Here is a 19,677-nt window from a genome sequence, read left to right on the forward strand (position 1 = left end):
AAGAGAAAATAAGACATGATAAAGCTATAGAAAAATTAGAAAAAGCACAATCAGAATGGAATAAAAAAAGAATACAAAGATTAGATTTTATAAATGAACAATTACAAAAGGAACATCATGCGGTTCAGACTTTTGATGATGTTGACCAGGCAATGAAACTATACTATCGTGTCACGAATAAAAAATTAACTTCATTATCACCTAAACCTACATTAAGTGATTTTTATACTTCATCAGAAGACCAGAAAAATAGAGAGATTGCATTTGTTGTTGGTGGTATGACATTAACTGGTTTTATTGTTTGGAAATTAAAATAAAAAATAAATACAATTTACGTTTGTATGAAAAATTGGAAAAATAAGAAAAAATTGATAAAAATTAGAGTCCCTAATTCCTGTACTTTTTCTGTTTTTAGGGGTATAGAGAAATAATAAAATAAAATAAAAAATTAAATTTCAGGACATGGTTTTTCAAAAACATATTCATAAACTTTATCTGGTCTAATAAAAGCATCCCAACCAGGAGGAAACTTAGATAACTTTTTACCATCAAACTTTTCCATTACTTCCATTTGTTTTGGAGTCAAAGGACATTCTCCATCATCTCTTAAACAACATATCTGATAATCTGATAACATTATTCTTCCTAATATAACTTTAGCGTCAGGATCATCTTTCTCAGTATAAGCTTCAATCATTTTTTAGTCTTTTATTTTTAAAAATAAAAATTTAAATTATATATTTTTTAATATCCATAAGGAAAACTTCTAATTAAATTTTCATTTTCACAATATACCATTCTTTTATCAAACATATAATCATAAGCTTTAACTTGTTTAACTGTTTTAAGTTGATGATCTTTTCCTATTTTTATATTATTATATTTAACAGTTTCATATTTTTCATTTTCATCAGTAACTATTTTTTATTTTTTTATCTAATGTAATCTTTTTTTCTACTTCAGCATTTAATCTAAAACCTTTACAACAGCTAACTAGTTTTTCTGTATCTAGTTTCATAGAATAATCTTTTGGACCAGCAGATATAAATTGTTTTATATGATTAGCGTTATGTTTTGAAACAATTTCATCTGTTAAATCTCCTAATTTATTTCCCATCATACTTTCTATTTTTTTACAAGCTTTAGAACCATCATCATTATAAATACAAGAATCTGTATCCATGTATAAAACTCTTTCTTGAAGAATATCCAATAGTTCGTATAATTTTAATCTAGCATGTGCTGTTGTAAACAAAGCTATATAAACATTTACACTTGGATTAGGTTTAGAGTATTCTTCTTTATTTTTATATTCTGTTAAAACAATATCTTCATCTAATATCATAGTACTTATATCTTTATATTTTTCATTAAATACTATTTTAGTTATATGTTCTAAAGTAAAACAATATTCTTTTTGTGTAAAATTATCTCTCATACCAAAATGTCCCCATAAATTATTTAAACATATTTTAGCTATAAATCTTAATCCTGAATTGTACTTAACTTTGTCAATATCTAGATCATAAGCAGTATTATCTATAATGTATTGTATTTTTGTTTTACATTCTTTATCGTTTTTACAATCATTTTTACAATATTTAGGATCACATTTACATCCTGAAGCTTCTTGTTTATATTTCATAAACGTATCTACATAAAGTTTAAATATATCTGTAGATGTTTTTTCAAAATGTTCTAGTTCATATATTTTTTGTAATTCATAACCTTTTTCTATTGCTTTATCTATTTCTATTGTAGACCATGTACCTACTATAACTCTTTCCTCATCAGAATGTATACATTTTTCATTTTTAATATTTTTACATTCTTTACATCTTTTTATTTCATGTATTTTATCATGTTTATTTAAAGTAGGATCATCTATGTGTTTACATTTAAAAGATATTTTATTCATACATGTTCTACATAATCCAAAAAGTAATTTATGTGTATTATCACTAGTTACTTGTTTATAAGGTAAAACAGGGTGATACAATCCTTTAGGTGGTAATATTTTACATTTCATTATTCCGAAATAATTATTTTTTATATAATCATCTACAGATATTTCTGTAGATGTAATAGGATGCCCTATAGGATATTTACAATATTTATTTACTGATGGATACAGAGAACAAAAATCTACATATCTACCTTTTAAATCAGAAAGATTATTGTATAATTGAATAGTTTCTGTTCTTCCTCCATAAAATGCATCTCTTTTATCAATAGGTTTTAAATGTGGATCAACTTCAGGATATTTTTGTTGATCAAACTCACATTCCCATATTGTATGAATTTTTACATTTGGTTTTAGATAATCTTCAATAGTTTTAAGTCTTTCTTTAGTTTGGTCATATAACTCTTTCATAGTTTTTTTATTTCTATCTTTTTTACATATTTCTTCAGGACTATAACATTTTGTACATCCATGCCAATAACATCCAAAAAATTCATAAACATTACGCATTTTATTTTCTCTATCATAATAATAACCATCGACTTTATAACATTTATTATTAATGAATAATTTCTTTTCACCTCCCCTTTTAGCATGTTGAATCATTATATTATATTCTAAAGAAATATACTCTAACCATTGTATTGATTTTTGTGAATGTACTTCTTTAATTGTCATCTTTTTGTGAATTCCAATTGTTTCATTTGTCAACATTAATGTTTTAAATATTTTTGTACAACATTGAGCAATTGTAATATATTGAAATGGATCGATACAATTATTGGTTATATTTAAAAATAATTTTCTATATAAGGTACAACCTTTGGCAAGAATTAAAACATCCAATAGACAATAATAAAATATTTCTTTATAGAATTTAAATTCTTTTTCTTTAACTTTATTATACCATTCATCAAATAATTCTTTATTTTTAATTGTCATAGTATTATAACCAAAATATTCTTTATCAGGATAAATTCCCTCATATTTTTGATTCTCTGTTGTATTAAAATAATGTGGAAAATAACCTTTGTTACCCACAAATCCAAATGTTTTTGGGAAAGCAGCTAATCCACATAATGTAAAATTTATAGAATCTATGAATATTAAATTTATTCCTTTAATAAATATAGCTGTTAATTTTAGTCCAGAAGAAATTATGTTATGTTCAATTTTATTTTTAACAATGTATCCTAAAATCGGTTGCATATCATAACCTTTTCCATAATGTGAAATAAAAGTGTAGTCTTTAAATTTATCTCTTATGAAATATTTACAAAAGTTGTCTATTACAGAATTTGTTTCATATTTAATTTTTTCTACATCACTAAAACAATCATCTATGTCTAATTTTAACAAGTTTAAATTATCAATATTGAAATCACATTTAAATACTTTTACATAGTTATTTTTAAAACAATAAATATTTTCTAAATCGTAAGCTATACAAAAATTCATTATATGTATTCCTGTTTCTTGATTTGCTTCAAAATCAAAATATATATATTTATTATTTTTTACTTGTTTTGGTACTGATGGTTTCATATAACATAAGTGTTCTTCATTACTTTCCGTGTATTTTTCATAACATATTAAACATATTTTTTCACCACATTTGTGATTTTTACCTGTATATGTTTTGTTACATTTATCACAAATATGTTGTTTTCTGATAGTTGTTACTGTATTATCTTTGCATGTATGTTGTTCAGTATAACCAATTAAACATACTTTACAAAACCTACGTTTAGCTAAAAATCCTGTTATATTTGTTATAGTGTCAAAGTGTTCATCATGATAATATAAATATATTTGTTCATTATATTCTTCATTACCATCATATACAATATATTCTGTACTATTTGATGTAAAAACAATTATCCTAATATTAAGATAATTTTCAAAAGCTTTTAAATCTTCCAAATCATTTCCTTCTTCTTTTATTTCTACTCCTGATTGTTCATGCAAATCATCAGCTAATCTTTTTTGTAATGGTCTACTTTCATTGATATGTTTTAATTGAGAATCTGTAAAATCTTTTAATAACTTATTTGAAGCTAAAGAAGTTACAATTGCCCTTGATAAACATATTGTATCATCATTTTTTATTTTGATAATACTTCTTTTATTTATGACATCTAATATTTTTAAAGCTTTACCTTTTCCTCTTTTATTGGGTATAATAGTAACTTCAAAAATAACTTCTTCTAAATTTAATTCTTCAGCACTATTTAATAATCTTTCCATTTGATCCATGAATAACTTTTTAACTGTATTATATGTTCTTATAGGCCAGCTTTTATGTTTAGTAATTATGATTTCATGAATAGGTACTATTTTAATTCTTCCATTAGGGTAATCTTTTATGGAATAGTCTACCATGTGGTCAAAAGCATTTGTAAATGTTTCTTGTTTTTCATCCTTTAGACTAATTTTATAATTAAATACATAAATACTTGCTTTATGTTTATATTCTTTTGTCAAAACAAGTTTATATGAATCTCCTCGCTTGGATAAAATTTTATCCTTTTTTGCCTCCATTTTTTAAGAAAACATTTTAGTTACTTCAAAATGTCTAAAACAAATCTAACAAATAAATTAGCAGATGAATTACATCATAGAGTTATAAAATCTTTTCCTAAAAGACGTGTTTATGTTCATTCAATAGATCAAACATGGGCAGTTGATTTAATAGATATGCAACCATATTCAAAACAAAATAAACACTATAAATATTTATTAGCAGTTATAGATGTTTTTAGTAAATATGGTTGGTTGATTCCATTGAAAAATAAAACAGGAGTAGCAGTAAGTGAAGCATTTAAAACATTATTTAAAGAAAGAAAACCAATATATATTTGGTCAGATAAAGGATCCGAATTTTATAATCGACAAGTAAAAGAATTGTTAAAAGATAATAACATAAAGTTATATTCAACTGAGAATGAAGAAAAATCCAGTGTAGTGGAACGATGGATAGGAACAATGAAACAACATATGTATAAATACTTTACTGCTAATGAAACTTTAAAATATTATGATATATTAGATAAATTAGTTAAAAATTATAATAATACAGTACATTCTTCAATTAAAATGACACCTGTTGAAGCAAGTAAATTAAAAAATGAATTAACAGTGTATAAAAATTTATATCCAGAAAAAGAAGAGAAAATTAAAAAAGCTAAATTCAAAGTCGGAGATAGAGTAAGAATAACAAAAAAAAGGGTAAATTTGAAAAGGGTTATACTACTCGTTGGACTAAAGAAATATTTGTAATTGAAAAAGTTTTAAATACAATTCCTTTTACTTATAAAATAATTGATTTAAAAGGCGAAGAAATAACAGGTTCTTTCTATGAACAAGAATTAATGATGACTAAGTTTTAGATCTTTCTAAATGAAAGGTACCACATGTGGAACAGGGTCCGCTTACCCTTCCAGAGCACCTGAGATCACCCCCGGTTTTTGGTGGGGTTCGTGTTTCTCAGTCTTTAGGTTTTTTTTTCTGTGTTGTATTTTGTGTTCTGTTGTTTGTCTGTTTGTCTGTTTCTTTTTTAGCCATGGCTTTGTCGATTTACTTTTTACTTATGAGATATAACGTCCCTTTTGGTTTTTCGCTCCTCCTTTACTTACGGTTAATTTATTACCAAAACAATAATCAGTTTCAAAATTTTAATTTGAAAACAAAAGTGCAATGAATACATACAAATCAAACACTATAAACATAATATCACTGTTCAAAGTTAGAACTGTCACATCCACTAAAAGTTACCCGGTTATGCACAACCGTTTCTAAATATAGCATTGAGAAATAGTCATTCCTTATACGGAATATATACAAAGTTGTCCCAGCCACTGATCATGTATGATTACTCCTTATATGGAATAAGAAAATCAATATCACATATTCTATATTAAAAAACACAATTACAGATTGAGAAAGTTCTAAGTTTCTAAATATAGCATTTAAAAAAGTCACTCGGAAGCAGTCAGTGTAACTGTATCGTCTTGCGATGATTGAAGAGCATTGGTGGTTGGTAGAGCCACAGGTCCTCTCCAGAATACATTGTAATCTGGAATTTGTAGCATGATTTCAATTTCTTTTAGTTTTCCCAAAATGAAATTTAGAGGTAATCCCACATAAAAAAATTGTTGGTATCCGTGAAGAACCTTTGCGAGAGCACGTAGCTTCCTCGCGTGGTCATCGGAATACCCTGTCTTCTCTTTTAACCATACAGACCAAGATTGTTGAATTCTTCCTTCTTTCCTTTCATTTTCCAGCCAGGTTTTGGCAAGATTTAAAAACTGTCCAAAATTAATATGAATTAAAAGTGTTTGAGCATCCTGCCGTTTTAGATTTCGTATCCCTTTATTTAATTTTTCCACAATGATCGTCTCACTCTCATTGCCAAAAAGCAAATAAACGTCGGTGAATATTTCTCTAGAAATTGTGCGGTTAACATCAGCAATGTTGTCTGCTAGATATTGGTGCAGTTCTTGGGGGGTCATTTTTTTCTTATTCACTTTTCCATAAAGGTCACTAAGCCGTTGTTTAGGTTTTTTAGGAAGCTTCGGCATCTTTCCGGTTGGTCCATTTGAATCAATTTCGTCAACCAACAATCCCATATTGTGATAGTAAATTCTATAATCATTAATAAATTGTTTTTGGGTATCAGTCCATTGTTGTTCTGATTCCATATCTTCAGAAAGAATTAAACTAACAGCCTGCTCTGAATAATCCAACAGGTTTTGATGTACTGCTTGTGATTCACTAATTTCCTGTTCTAATTCTAGTGCAGTAGGACTACCTAACAATTCTTCTTCTTGAGAGGAAGATATACTGTCCGACATGAAAAACCACAACACACTAAAAAGCACACACGTCTTCTCACCACTGTAAATTTGAAACGAAAGACCGCACCAGTCTGCTATATGTTTACATGTGATGACAACATTGTCTAGGCAACATGTAAACATACTCTTGACAACCATGTAAATATTTCCAATGATCGATTTAGTTTATAACACTTCACAAATGTAAAAAGCAATTGAAGTTGTAGTCGTATTGATCCGTTTTATTACTAGACTATATTGATAAAATTAATTAAAAATCAAGGTTGGGGCGCACTGGGGAAATTATTTTTTCTCTTAAATCCCACAGAATTCTTTCTCTGTCAGTTCTCCCGTTTTTTTTATTTATTTTTTTTGGAATTTTTTAGTTGTTTTTTGGGTGTTTTTAATAACGTTTTTTTCCAAAGTAAAAAAAAAATTTTTTTGGGAGTAAGAAAATTTGGTGTTTTTTGGGGTGTTTTTTTGTTTTTTTATGAAAATTTAGGGCTCTTTTACTTGAAATGAGGGTAATTTTTTGGGGGTCAAATTTTTTTTTTTTTTGGAGGGGGGGGTTATAGGTGTGTGATATTGTGTGAGGTTTTGCATTATGAACACTTTCCTCATGAGCTTTAAGAGAACCAACATATGCATATGTTTTTTTAAAACAATAATGACATTTTACTCTGCCGTCGCCTTCATGTATGTTGGAAAGGTAATAGTTCTCAGGATGAGTGTCATCTGTTAATATTTCTCTCAACTCTTTCATTATGTCATTGTCAGACTCAAAGAAATTTGTCTCTAAAATGTCCTTGCATATATTATTAAGCCAGTTGATTTTTTCATCTGATGAAAAAATTTGAAAAACCATCTGGTAATGGTATTTGGTCATCAAAGCCTTTGTCAAATTTTTGAAGAAATAAAACACAACTCATAGCATCCAAAATTGTATAATATAAGAGTCTGTATGGTCGGTATGCATTACGGACTTCACCCTTCACATTCCTGGCATTACGGAGATTCCTGAAATAGTGTGCAGTCCCTCTGTCTCCAGCTGAGTCTATGTTGTATGTAAGCCTGCAGATTGCCTACAAGTAAACTTATTCATTTATAAAAATGTCACTGATTATTTATTTACTGATTTTTAATGAGATCACTAATTTGAGTGAAAAGCTTTGTAGAACCAAGATACAACCAAAACATGTCGACACAATTTTTACTTGAACTTGTACACCAATTACGCCTTTTTGGCACCTATTACGGTAATTCTTTTCATCATAATAAAAACAATATAAATAGAAGATATAATGTCAAATACAATCTGTTATTTGAGCACCTACCAGTAAGCAATATTGTTTTATAATACTGCTTAATTAATCTTATATTACGTGCACTAATTTCAAAAATGAGGAGATAATATTTTTTTTTTAAGTGGATTTACTTTACTACATTGGCTAGAGAAATAGGGGGAGGGTTGAGATCTCATAAACATGTTTAATCCCGCCACAATTTTGCGCCTGTCCCAAGTCTGGAGCCTCTGGCCTTTGTTAGTCTTGTATATGATTTTTAATTTTAGTTTCTTGTGTATAATTTGGAATTAAGTATGACTTCCATTATCACTGAACTAGTATACATATTTTTTAAGGGGCCAGCTGAAGGACGCCTCTAGGTGCGGGAGTTTTTTGCTACATTGAAGACCCATTGGGGGCCTTCGGCTGTTGTCTGCTCTATGGTCTGGTTGTTGTCGCTTTGACACATTCCCCATTTTCTTTCTTAATTTTATTTCCCCCAAAATACAATGAAATATCATATTTTGAATTTTATCTGGTATTTATCTGTCCTATATTTAAGTTGTGATGCATTGATTATAGAATTTGTATCACTAAGTCACAATTGACAAATGGATGAAGCAGCTGTAACAGATCACTTTAACCTTTGGTTCAAATGATCTAATAGTTTTGTTTTTGGCTATAAATAGAAACATTGTTGTTATTATTGTTGTTATTATATAGCGTAGTTTATATTACCTCTAAAAAATTCATGAGGCGATGAAAATCTTCTATTTTGGAAATGAAGCCTTCAAGTCGCGATGTTTTTGTTTCTTCATTTAACATTGCTTGTTGGGCGCATTGGATTCGTTCATCTGTCAACCTATCTCCTGTAAAGTATGCAATTAATAATAATATAGTTAGTACATGTATAAACTAGCGGTTCACTTGTACAAATATCTAATTATGATTATATATGTAATGGTTTGTTTATTTAGTACTTTACAAATTAAAAGTGTTGACCAAATTACAAAATATGCACCTTTATGCAAGATTAGATTATTCTACAGTATATCCATTATAAAACAGTACCGAAAGTGTTTATAAATACCTGGCCTCCCTTAGTTGCTAATTGGTCATAGTAGTCGAAATACTGAATCATTAGCTTGTCAACACAAAGGAATCGCCAATAGTGCTGAAAGTGGTGTGGCTGACTTTGTGGTATGGGTTATGCTCATTGTTGCAGGCCATACAAAGACAATTTTTTAAAATCTTAAAATCAGAATAAAGACAATATGTTCATTACCCCCAAAAAAGACTGGTTCAACTATTTCCTCATCATGGTATGGTACATATTTTGTCTGCAGATCTCTAAGAAGGTGTATTACCTCAGCTGTATTTGTCTCATTGGTGTCAAATAATCCAAGTGGATACAACAAAATAAAACTAAAATTAAAAGAATGTAAAACAACGTTTTGCATACTATGTATATTTAAACATGTTTAATTACATGTAGTTTTAGTTGTTTTTTGTACAAAAAGCTCTTGACCGTTTAAACTGATTAAGATTTAAGGTCTTAAAATATTACATGGTACTCTGAGTGAACATTCTGAATAGATACCATATGTGTATCCAGGTATGGAACCTTGTGGTACAATTTCAGAGAGATCCATACACTTATAAGTTTTTTTATCAGGAAACTAGACAAATACACATTTTGGTCCCATTCTGGCCATAAATTCCTAAAAGGTTGGGACCATAGCCCCCCAAATCAATCCAAACATTTGTTTTGTGGTATTGAACCATGTGGTTAAATTTCTTAGAGATCCATTTGCTTATAAACACTGAAGTCAATGTTCAGAAACCAAATGTTTTCATAAACATATATTTGTGACTAATGAATGACGTTGATTTTTCAATCATTCTGAAAAAAATACATGCAAGGCTGTACATCTTTTTTACATTATCTCAGATTTCATGAAAGTATTTACCTGTTTTGTTTTCATTCCTGCCTGTGCACTATAATCATGTGTCTTATGTTTAGGGTAAACTTTGTAGAACTCTTTTTTCATTTGAGGAATGTTAATGATAATGGAGGTAGCGAAAATAAACACAAGTTCATCCATCAAGATTTGCTGTTCCTCTGATGGCAGAAATTTCTCTATATCAAGATCAGGCTCTACATCATTTCCTGCATGTCCTATTTGAGTGGGAATTACCCTGTCAACAACAGCCACAACATTAAATAAATGTAGGGAAAGTGTCTTCTGCTGTGATGTTCTACAACAGAAAAAAAACCCACATAAAGTCATGTACATGTAGACAGATAGCATTCATTTAGACAAATGTTAGATGGACAATTCTATTTAAATTCTAAATTGTGATATTTTGATTATTTTTTCATATATAATACGACAACATGCAGACTGTCACCACTTACTGGGTAATAGTACATGTAGATGCAGTTAACAAATTTTAATTCAGGCAAAAAAAACCAGTCTTCTTTCCTGCTATATACATGTACATGTAGCAATACAAAATTAGGGTGCATATACATGATATATATGTAAACCTAAAGTTTATAAATTTGTCTCACAAGTTTTCTTCATTTGTATTAACATGATTTAGTCAGTGAGATGCCATGCAGCCTATTATCATCATATAGGCTTTTTTAGAGGGATTTGAATAAGAAAAGTTAGCAATACTTGTTTTCTATCGTCAGATGGTCACTATTTATAAAGTTAATTGTAAGATTAAGACAATGGAAGGAGGTGCTTTGGAAACCAACAAATCTTCGTTGCAAACTGTTAAGTTGACCGTTTCATTTTTTACAGTTCATAAGTGAACGTTATGATAGGCAATAAAAAAATATGGTATGGTGTGTAGCAGGAAACAATTACAGTCCATGCCAGACTATTTTTTATTTTGACAGTACCTAAATGCAGGAAGGATGTTCCTGTCCCAATTGTCACCAACCAACTTATACTTCACATTTTCTCCTCTTGCCCATCCTTCCTTCTTTTTAAGTATGTCTTCATCTAAATTGTCTATCCAAGATGTCAGCTTATTATGTACAGAGCCAGGGCTAACACAGAGTCCAATTTTGGAAAGTCGTTGAATGTCCTGAAAAGGTTAAAGGATTTTCTATTTTAAACAATGCATGTGATCCTGAAAAATAATTTGTAACACTAACAGAATCTATGCTAAAGTACATAATTTGGTACAGTACAGTATATGGTCGGAAAAATCAGCTTATATGTCACAATATCCAACTATGCCAGACTGGCCCAACAGTTGGTTTGAGCGTCATTTACACCTGAACACTGTGATATTGCCTGTGCCATAGCTACTGGAAGGAAGTACCTGCTAAATTAACTTTAAATTCACCTGCACAAATAATTTTTGTATATATATATTTACAAATGCATGAATGATAGATTCATGTAAAATAATGAATCATCTTTAATGAAAAAAATTGCAATAAAAATACATGCCATTTTAAGAAAATGGAATGATATTTTTTATTTCATTATGCATGACACCATGGACACATGTTACAATACTTCCTAGTAAAATATTTCTAGTAGAAATAAGACTTACCCTAAGTGTACATCCACCATGGACAAGTACAAATGCAATGCAGTAATGAAGCATAGACATCTCTTGATTTCGACCGTGAAACCCAGAAGCGATTGTATGCAATAAGTTCATATGTTTCTTGTCACTTGGCGTCAATGGTATGTCACTAACTATGGCTGAAACCACTTTAATCACATTTGGAGCTCTTATTTCTAATTCTTTATGGAATTTATCCCATGTAAATGTCATAAAACTCTGGTGGTCCTTTTTCTGTAGCACAGATCCTGAATGCCTTTTACACAGGTTTTTGGATTCTGACTTCACAACTTTAGCTGCAGCTGTAACAACATCGTCTGGGTTGGAATTAACTAATATATCAAGGATAGCCTTTTCAACATTTTCCGATTTAAATATGGCTTTACAAATTTTTGTGTGGATTTCATTTACAATTAGCTCTGTCCTTTTCCCACTTGGATAGGAAATTGTAACCTAACAAATAAAAAATGTATAAATAAACTATGTTGTCAGACATCAATCCATTTGAACCAACAGCAAAGTAAGAAAAAAAATGTATATAAGTTTATACTGATACTAATATTAAAAAAAATTCCAATACATTTGTTAAAGTAAAAATATATATATGCTTATCCAGCAGGTCCAGTGACCTTGCTGACTAAAATATTTTTTCATTTATATGTTACAGTATATGACTTCACTTAACTCATTGTGTATATTTTACTCTATGAAATTTCATAAACATGATAAATGTAGCGAGAAAGTATGTACTATCAACTAAAAACATCTTTTGTATCAGTGAGCGTCTTTGAATTGGCAATCAAACCACATCTCCTTATTTATATATTGGTACATGCACACAATATATGAAAGCATTTATGTCAAACTGGAACGTATCTGTTTGGAAACGTCTGAACTGAGTTTTGGAAGATTACAAACAACAACCTTATTCAAGGGACAAAATATTTAGTACCATTTACCTTCATAATTTCTATATCACTTCGGGTTTCTTCTGCTACATATCAACAATAACATCTGAAAAAATGCATTCAAACATCATGCAAACAATTGAAATAACTATAAATAAAAATAAAACTATAAATAAAATTTAAATTGAGATAATAAGTGACTGAGTCACAATCATGTTAAATATAAACTTGTACATTTACACAATATAATTAGTTCCCCTCAAAATTCTCTTAATTAATTACACTATCCTTTAACAATGTTTAACATGTCAAAATATTAATTTATACAGAAAAAAAAAAGGTAAAGATTTTAAACTGCCAAAAAATTTACTGTCTATTTAATAAGGTTAGGACCATTTGACTTTCCATGGACTTTTCATGAGGACCAGATTATTTTTTCCATATAAATTATGTTCAATGTAGAAAATTTATTTCTGATTTTTTTTTATCATGTTGATCAGTTGATTGGCAAAATGTGGGCAAAATCAATCCAATGCTGTCAAATACTTTTTTAGTGCCAAGAATTTTTTTTCTAACCCCCCCCTCCCCCCCTTAAAAAAAATCAAATGGGCTGTGCCTAAACATACATTATATAAATGTATATAAATAATATAGTCTCTGTCACTCTGTCATAAATTTGTATCAAAACAATTAACTAAATCTGTAACATTCATCTTGATTTATTAGTACATGTACATGTGATGGTCAGATAGTCATGATAGTGACAGGAATTAAAATACTAATCATTTGGTATTATTGACCATATATTTATAATCTGATTTAAATTGCAGAATCAATTTATACCAAAACCCATCCTAAAATTTTCAATATTTTTAGTGTTAAATTTGACAGTTACAATTTTTACTCCAACAGGTATATACATAGGCTGATCCAGGGGGAGGGGGGCTGGTGCCCCCTTCCTTTTCATTGGAAAAATTTGGGCGATTATATAAGGAATCATCGACGCATACCTAGAGTTTGCCCCCCCCCCCTTTACACTTTGCCTTATGAAAAGTTTTGGCTCTGCCACTGATATTTGTCTGATTGTTGGAAAGTTTGAAATTTTGAAGAATAATATTTACTCTCATTATAATCCAACTAGAACTGTTGGCATGTAAAAGCAATTCTTTCAGGCCCAAATGTAATTATGCAAGCCTGGCCAGTAAGTCCTGCTAACTGCAATGACAGTTGATTGATTAGTCCAAATAGTTATACCGTCTGGCAGGCAAGGCTATTTAATTTTTTTCTGGGACACCTTCCTACGAAGGAAGCCGTCCCAGAATTTTTTTTTAAATAGCCTTAATTGTCAGATGTCATAATTATTTGGTCTAATGATTGATGTACGTACTATCACATGTACAGTGTGCAAATAATCTAAAAGTAATAAACATAACAATAACATAACAATCAAATAAACAGATAATTACCTCAACTTCTCCTGTGAAACTGGGTGAAAATGACTGATCAAGTGATCGTCTTGCAGGCTTTTTGCTTGGTTCAGTCAATTTCTGTTGTGTTGGTTTTGGTAAAATCTGTGGTAAGGACCTTACTACATTTGGTATATTGGTAATGTCATTGAATGGCATGGTGGTTATTGGTACAATGTCTGACTTTTTACTTGGCTGAAAACTGGCTGGACTACGTAGCATTCTTTTTGAAATTGACACACGTTTGGGGGAAGGAACTGACACAAGTAGAGTATTTTCTACAGTCTTTGTCGATTGTCTTAATTTTCCTTTTAAATCTGTTGACTCTTTTTCCGTTTTTAACACCTTTTCAACAGAACGATAACATTTCTGGCATACACCCTCACCTTTACACTCGAATCCGACAACATTGTTAATATTTTTCCTCCGCTCCTCGCTTAGTTTTAACTTCCTATCAAAATATTTATGTTCAACTTCTATTCCGTTGGCTTCCTTTACTTTCTGAATGAAAGAAAATCCACAGACAACGCAAATATTTCCCAGTAAGTGTGTTTTTCTTGGAGTTAACTCCTCAGACATGGGCGCCGCCATTGTTACTGTTCTCCTCGGTTGCTCTCGGACCCGATCGATCAAACATAAATTTCTAATAATCCCGAACTGCCTGGTAGGATTTTGCCAGACGCTATCTGATTGGCCATTACAAAGGTCGTCGGGACATGACCCAATATCGAGTTGGTTCAGATGTTAGTGGAGGGTAGCGTATCAGAACATCGGATTTTAATGAGATTGCAGTTTTTCCAAGTTGTAATTTGTTATGTAAATATGTATATATGTTGTGAAATTACACATGTTTAGAAGTAATAAAATATTTCTGTTATCCTATTGTTTGTTAACATAGATAGATTCAAAGAATGATAGAAGTGCTGGTATAAATCCGTGAGACAGCAAAACAATAGATTCTTGGTTAAAAAATACATATATCTTAGAAGCAGCATCAGGTCAACTGGCAATAGTATTTTAGTACGACAGTAAAGGACTTATATTTGGTATATATTTGCTCAAGTCAATTTGTAGTTTGTTATATAAGTCTTGCAATATAGTAACAGGTTGGTAAAGGTCATGATTGGTTTTCTTATACTTGTATCCAGTTCCATTTGTGGTATATGCCATGAGACATTTACTAGGCTGTTCGTACATGCAGATATCATGAAAAATATTGTTTCAATACATTAGGAAATAACAGGTCTATAAATGGCAATTATGTATATAATTATAGTTTATAGCTGTTATTACCCCCTGGTGCCCCTTTCAAAGAATTTCATCCGCGTGGTTATTCCAGCCTCACTTTGGTTCATTGTACATGACGTCTCAGATTTCAAAACCTCTTTGTTTCTTTCATGTGCAGAGCATAGTTCTCGTTTGAAAATTTATATTGAGAATTTTATCACCCACCGCCATCCCCTACAATCGCGTTTGTTGTCAGTGCCTCTGGGGACTATTCATTTTGATAGAAACTATTAGTTAATTTTTATAGCAAACTTAACACTATAATTTTCTTATTATTTTGTAACAGCATTTTATGTTGTTTATTACTTATTTTATGTTTATTTTTGTTTTATTATCCATGTTTCTGTTGTTTATTTTATAGCCATGCTGACGTATGGGCTTTTTATGCTTTATTGTCTACGCTTGCCTTTTTGTATAAAATTATGTTTTTACCATCCATGCTGACGTATGGAATACACTTTTTCAATCCATGCTTACGTATGGTTTCAACCTGCTTCACTATCCATGCTGACGTATGGATCTCTTATATTTGACTATCTATGCTGACGTATGGATCTCTTATATTTGACTATCTATGCTGACGTTTGGATCTCTTTTATTTTACTATCTATGCTGACGTATATATCTCTTTTATTTTACTATCTATGCTGACGTATAGATCTCTTTTATTTTACTATCTATGCTGACGTATGGATCTCTTTTATTTTACTAGCTATGCTGACGTATGGATCTCTTTTATTTTACTATCTATGCTGACGTATAGATCTCTTTTATTTTACTATCTATACTGACGTATGGATCTCTTTTATTTTACTATCTATGCTGACGTATGGATCTCTTATATTTTACTATCTATGCTGACGTATAGATCTCTTTTATTTTACTATCTATGCTGACGTATGGATCTCTTTTATTTTACTATCTATACTGACGTATGGATCTCTTATATTTTACTATCTATGCTGACGTATAGATCTCTTATATTTTACTATCTATGCTGACGTATAGATCTCTTTTATTTTACTATCTATGCTGACGTATAGATCTCTTATATTTTACTTTCCATGCTGACGTATGGATTCTTTTTGCCTTTTACTATCCATGCTGACGTATGGATTCTTTTTGCATTGTACTATCCATGCTGACGTATGGGTTACTTTAGTTTATTTTCATGCTGAAGATGTCTCTATTTTGTTTAAAATATAGTCATACTGACGTGTGAACTAACTTAGTATTTTATTATCCATACTGACGTATGGTAATTTTACGTCTAAATACTTTCCATGTTTACGTATGTAATTTCTTGTTGCTTATTATCAATGCCAAAATATGGTTTACTTGCTCTTACTTTCCATACTTATGTATGGAATTTCTTTTGTTTTTACATATGCTTATGTATAATTTTTACTATTCTAGTTTATGAAATTTTGTTTGCCTTTACTGATGTTATTTTGATATATATTTTAAATTATTCTTACTAAATCACATGTCGTTCAGTTATATAATACTTTGGTAGGCCAATTCGATACAATTTCTACACATTAGCCTTTGTATCTCATCCCCCAAGTTTTAAATTTTATATCTATATGAAAAGGGGGATAACTCAATTTTAATTTCAAAAGTGTCAAACAGCTGTTAGTCCCCAGTTTTTCCAAGTTGTAATTTGTTATGTAAATATGTATATATGTTGTGAAATTACACATGTTTAGAAGTAATAAAATATTTCTTTTATCCTATTGTTTGTTAACATAGATAGATTCAAAGAATGATAGAAGTGCTGGTATAAATCCGTGAGACAGCAAAACAATAGATTCTTGGTTAAAAAATACATATATCTTAGAAGCAGCATCAGGTCAACTGGCAATAGTATTTTAGTACGACAGTAAAGGACTTATATTTGGTATATATTTGCTCAAGTCACTTTGTAGTTTGGTATATAAGTCTTGCAATATAGTAACAGGTTGGTAAAGGTCATGATTGGTTTTCTTATACTTGTATCCAGTTCCATTTGTTGTATATGCCATGAGACATTTACTAGGCTGTTCGTACATGTAGATATCATGAGAAATATCGGTTTCATTACATTAGGAAATAACAGGTCTATAAACAGATTTAACACCAGCAGTATATAATACACAACTACAAATTACTTCAGAACATAACAGATTGTACAGTAACAGTATATAACACACAACTACAAATTACTTCAGAACATAACAGATTGTACACTAGCAGTATAGAACACACAACTGCAAGATACTTCAGAACATAACAGATTTTACACCAGCAGTAAACAACACACAACTACAAATTACTACAGAACATAACAGATTGTACACTAGCAGTATAGAACACACAACTGCAAGATACTTCAGAACATAACAGATTTTACACCAGCAGTATACAACACATAACTACAAATTACTTCAGAACATAACAGATTGTACACTAGCAGTATGGAACACATAACTACAAATTACTTGAGAACATAACAGATTTTACACGAGCAGTATAGAACACACAACTACAAATTACTTCAGAACATAACAGATTGTACATCAGCAGTATAGAACACACAACCACAATTTCTTCAGAACCTAACAGATTGTACACCAGCATTATAGAACTCACAACTACAAATTACTTCAGAACATAAAAGATTGTACACCAACAGAATAGAACTCACAACTACAAATTACTTCAGAACATAACAGATTGTACACCAGCAGTATTAAATACACAACTGTAAGTTATTTCAGAACATAACAGATTGTACAACAGCAGGATAAAACACACAACTGCAAGTTACTTTAGAACATAACAGATTGTACGCCATCAGTACAGAACATACAACTACAAATTACTTCAGAACATAACAGATTTTACACCAGCATTATAGAACACACAACTACAAATTACTTCAGAACATAAAAGATTGTACACCAGCAATATAGAACACACAACTGCAAGTTACTTCAGAACCTAACAGATTTTACACCAGCAGTATAGAACACACAACTACAAATTACTTCAGAACAAAACAGATTGTACACTAGCAGTATATAACACACAACTGCAAGTTACTTCAGAACATAAAAGATTGTACACTAGCAGTATAGAACACACAACTGCAAGTTACTTCAGAACATAAACGATTGTACACTAGCAGTATAGAACACACAACTACAAATTACTTCAGAACAAAACAGATTGTACACTAGCAGTATATAACACACAACTGCAAGTTACTTCAGAACATAAAAGATTGTACACCAGCAGTATATAGAACACACAACTGCAAATTACTTCAGAACCTAACAGATTTTACACCAGCAGTATAGAACACACAACTGAAAGTTACTTCAGAACCTAACAGATTTTACACCAGCAGGATAGAACACAAAACTACAAATTCCTTCAGAACAAAACAGATTGTACACTAGCAGTATATAACACACAACTGCAAGTTACTTCAGAACATAAAAGATTGAACACTAGCAGTATAGAACACACAACTACAAATTACTTCAGAACCTAACAGATTTTACACCAGCAGGATAGAACACAAAACTACAAATTCCTTCAGAACAAAACAGATTGTACACTAGCAGTATATAACACACAACTGCAAGTTACTTCAGAACATAAAAGATTGAACACTAGCAGTATAGAACACACAACTACAAATTACTTCAGAACCTAACAGATTTTACACCAGCAGTATAGAACACACAACTACAAGTTACTTCAGAACATAACAGATTGTACACTAGCAGTATATAACACACAACTACAAATTGCATCAGAACATAACAGATTGTACACTAGCAGTATATAACACACAACTACAAATTACTTTAGAATATAACAGATTGTACACCAGCAGTATAGATCACACAACTACAAATTACTAAAGAACATAACAGATTGTACATCAGCAGTATAGAACACACAACCACAAGTTACTTCACAACATAACAGATTTTACACCAGCAGTATAGGACACACAACTACAAATTACTTCAGAACATAACAGATTTTACACCAGCAGTATAGAACACACAACTACAAATTACTTCAGAACATAACAGATTGTACATCAGCAGTATATAACACACAACTACAAGTTTCTTCAGAACATAATATTGTACATAAGCAGTATAAAACACACAACAAGAAGTAACTTCAGAACATAACAAATTTTTCATAAGCAGTATAAACATACAGCTTCAAATTACTTAAGAACATAACAGATTGTACACCAGCAATATAGAACACACAACCACAAGTTACTCCATAACATAACATATTTTACACTAGCAGTATAGAACACACAACTAC

At 30.3% G+C, this 19,677-nt stretch overlaps 1 protein-coding gene across 1 annotated transcript; it reads right to left on the bottom strand.

The window, feature by feature from the left end:
- Positions 1-7,482: 7,482 nt before the first annotated feature.
- On the bottom strand, positions 7,483-14,591 carry LOC134702150 (uncharacterized). The gene is made up of 8 exons (XM_063563236.1): positions 14,050-14,591; positions 12,635-12,689; positions 11,661-12,128; positions 10,996-11,183; positions 10,023-10,340; positions 9,367-9,506; positions 8,820-8,950; positions 7,483-7,880 (listed from the first exon to the last, which is right to left on the bottom strand). The coding sequence occupies exons 2-8, from the start codon at positions 12,638-12,640 to the stop codon at positions 7,635-7,637; spliced, it is 1,497 nt and encodes a 498-aa protein (XP_063419306.1). The 5' UTR covers positions 12,641-12,689; positions 14,050-14,591; the 3' UTR covers positions 7,483-7,634.
- Between the last annotated feature and the right edge of the window lie 5,086 nt (positions 14,592-19,677).

Source organism: Mytilus trossulus, unplaced genomic scaffold (assembly GCF_036588685.1).
Source record: "Mytilus trossulus isolate FHL-02 unplaced genomic scaffold, PNRI_Mtr1.1.1.hap1 h1tg000406l__unscaffolded, whole genome shotgun sequence".
Classification (NCBI taxonomy): domain Eukaryota; kingdom Metazoa; phylum Mollusca; class Bivalvia; order Mytilida; family Mytilidae; genus Mytilus; species Mytilus trossulus.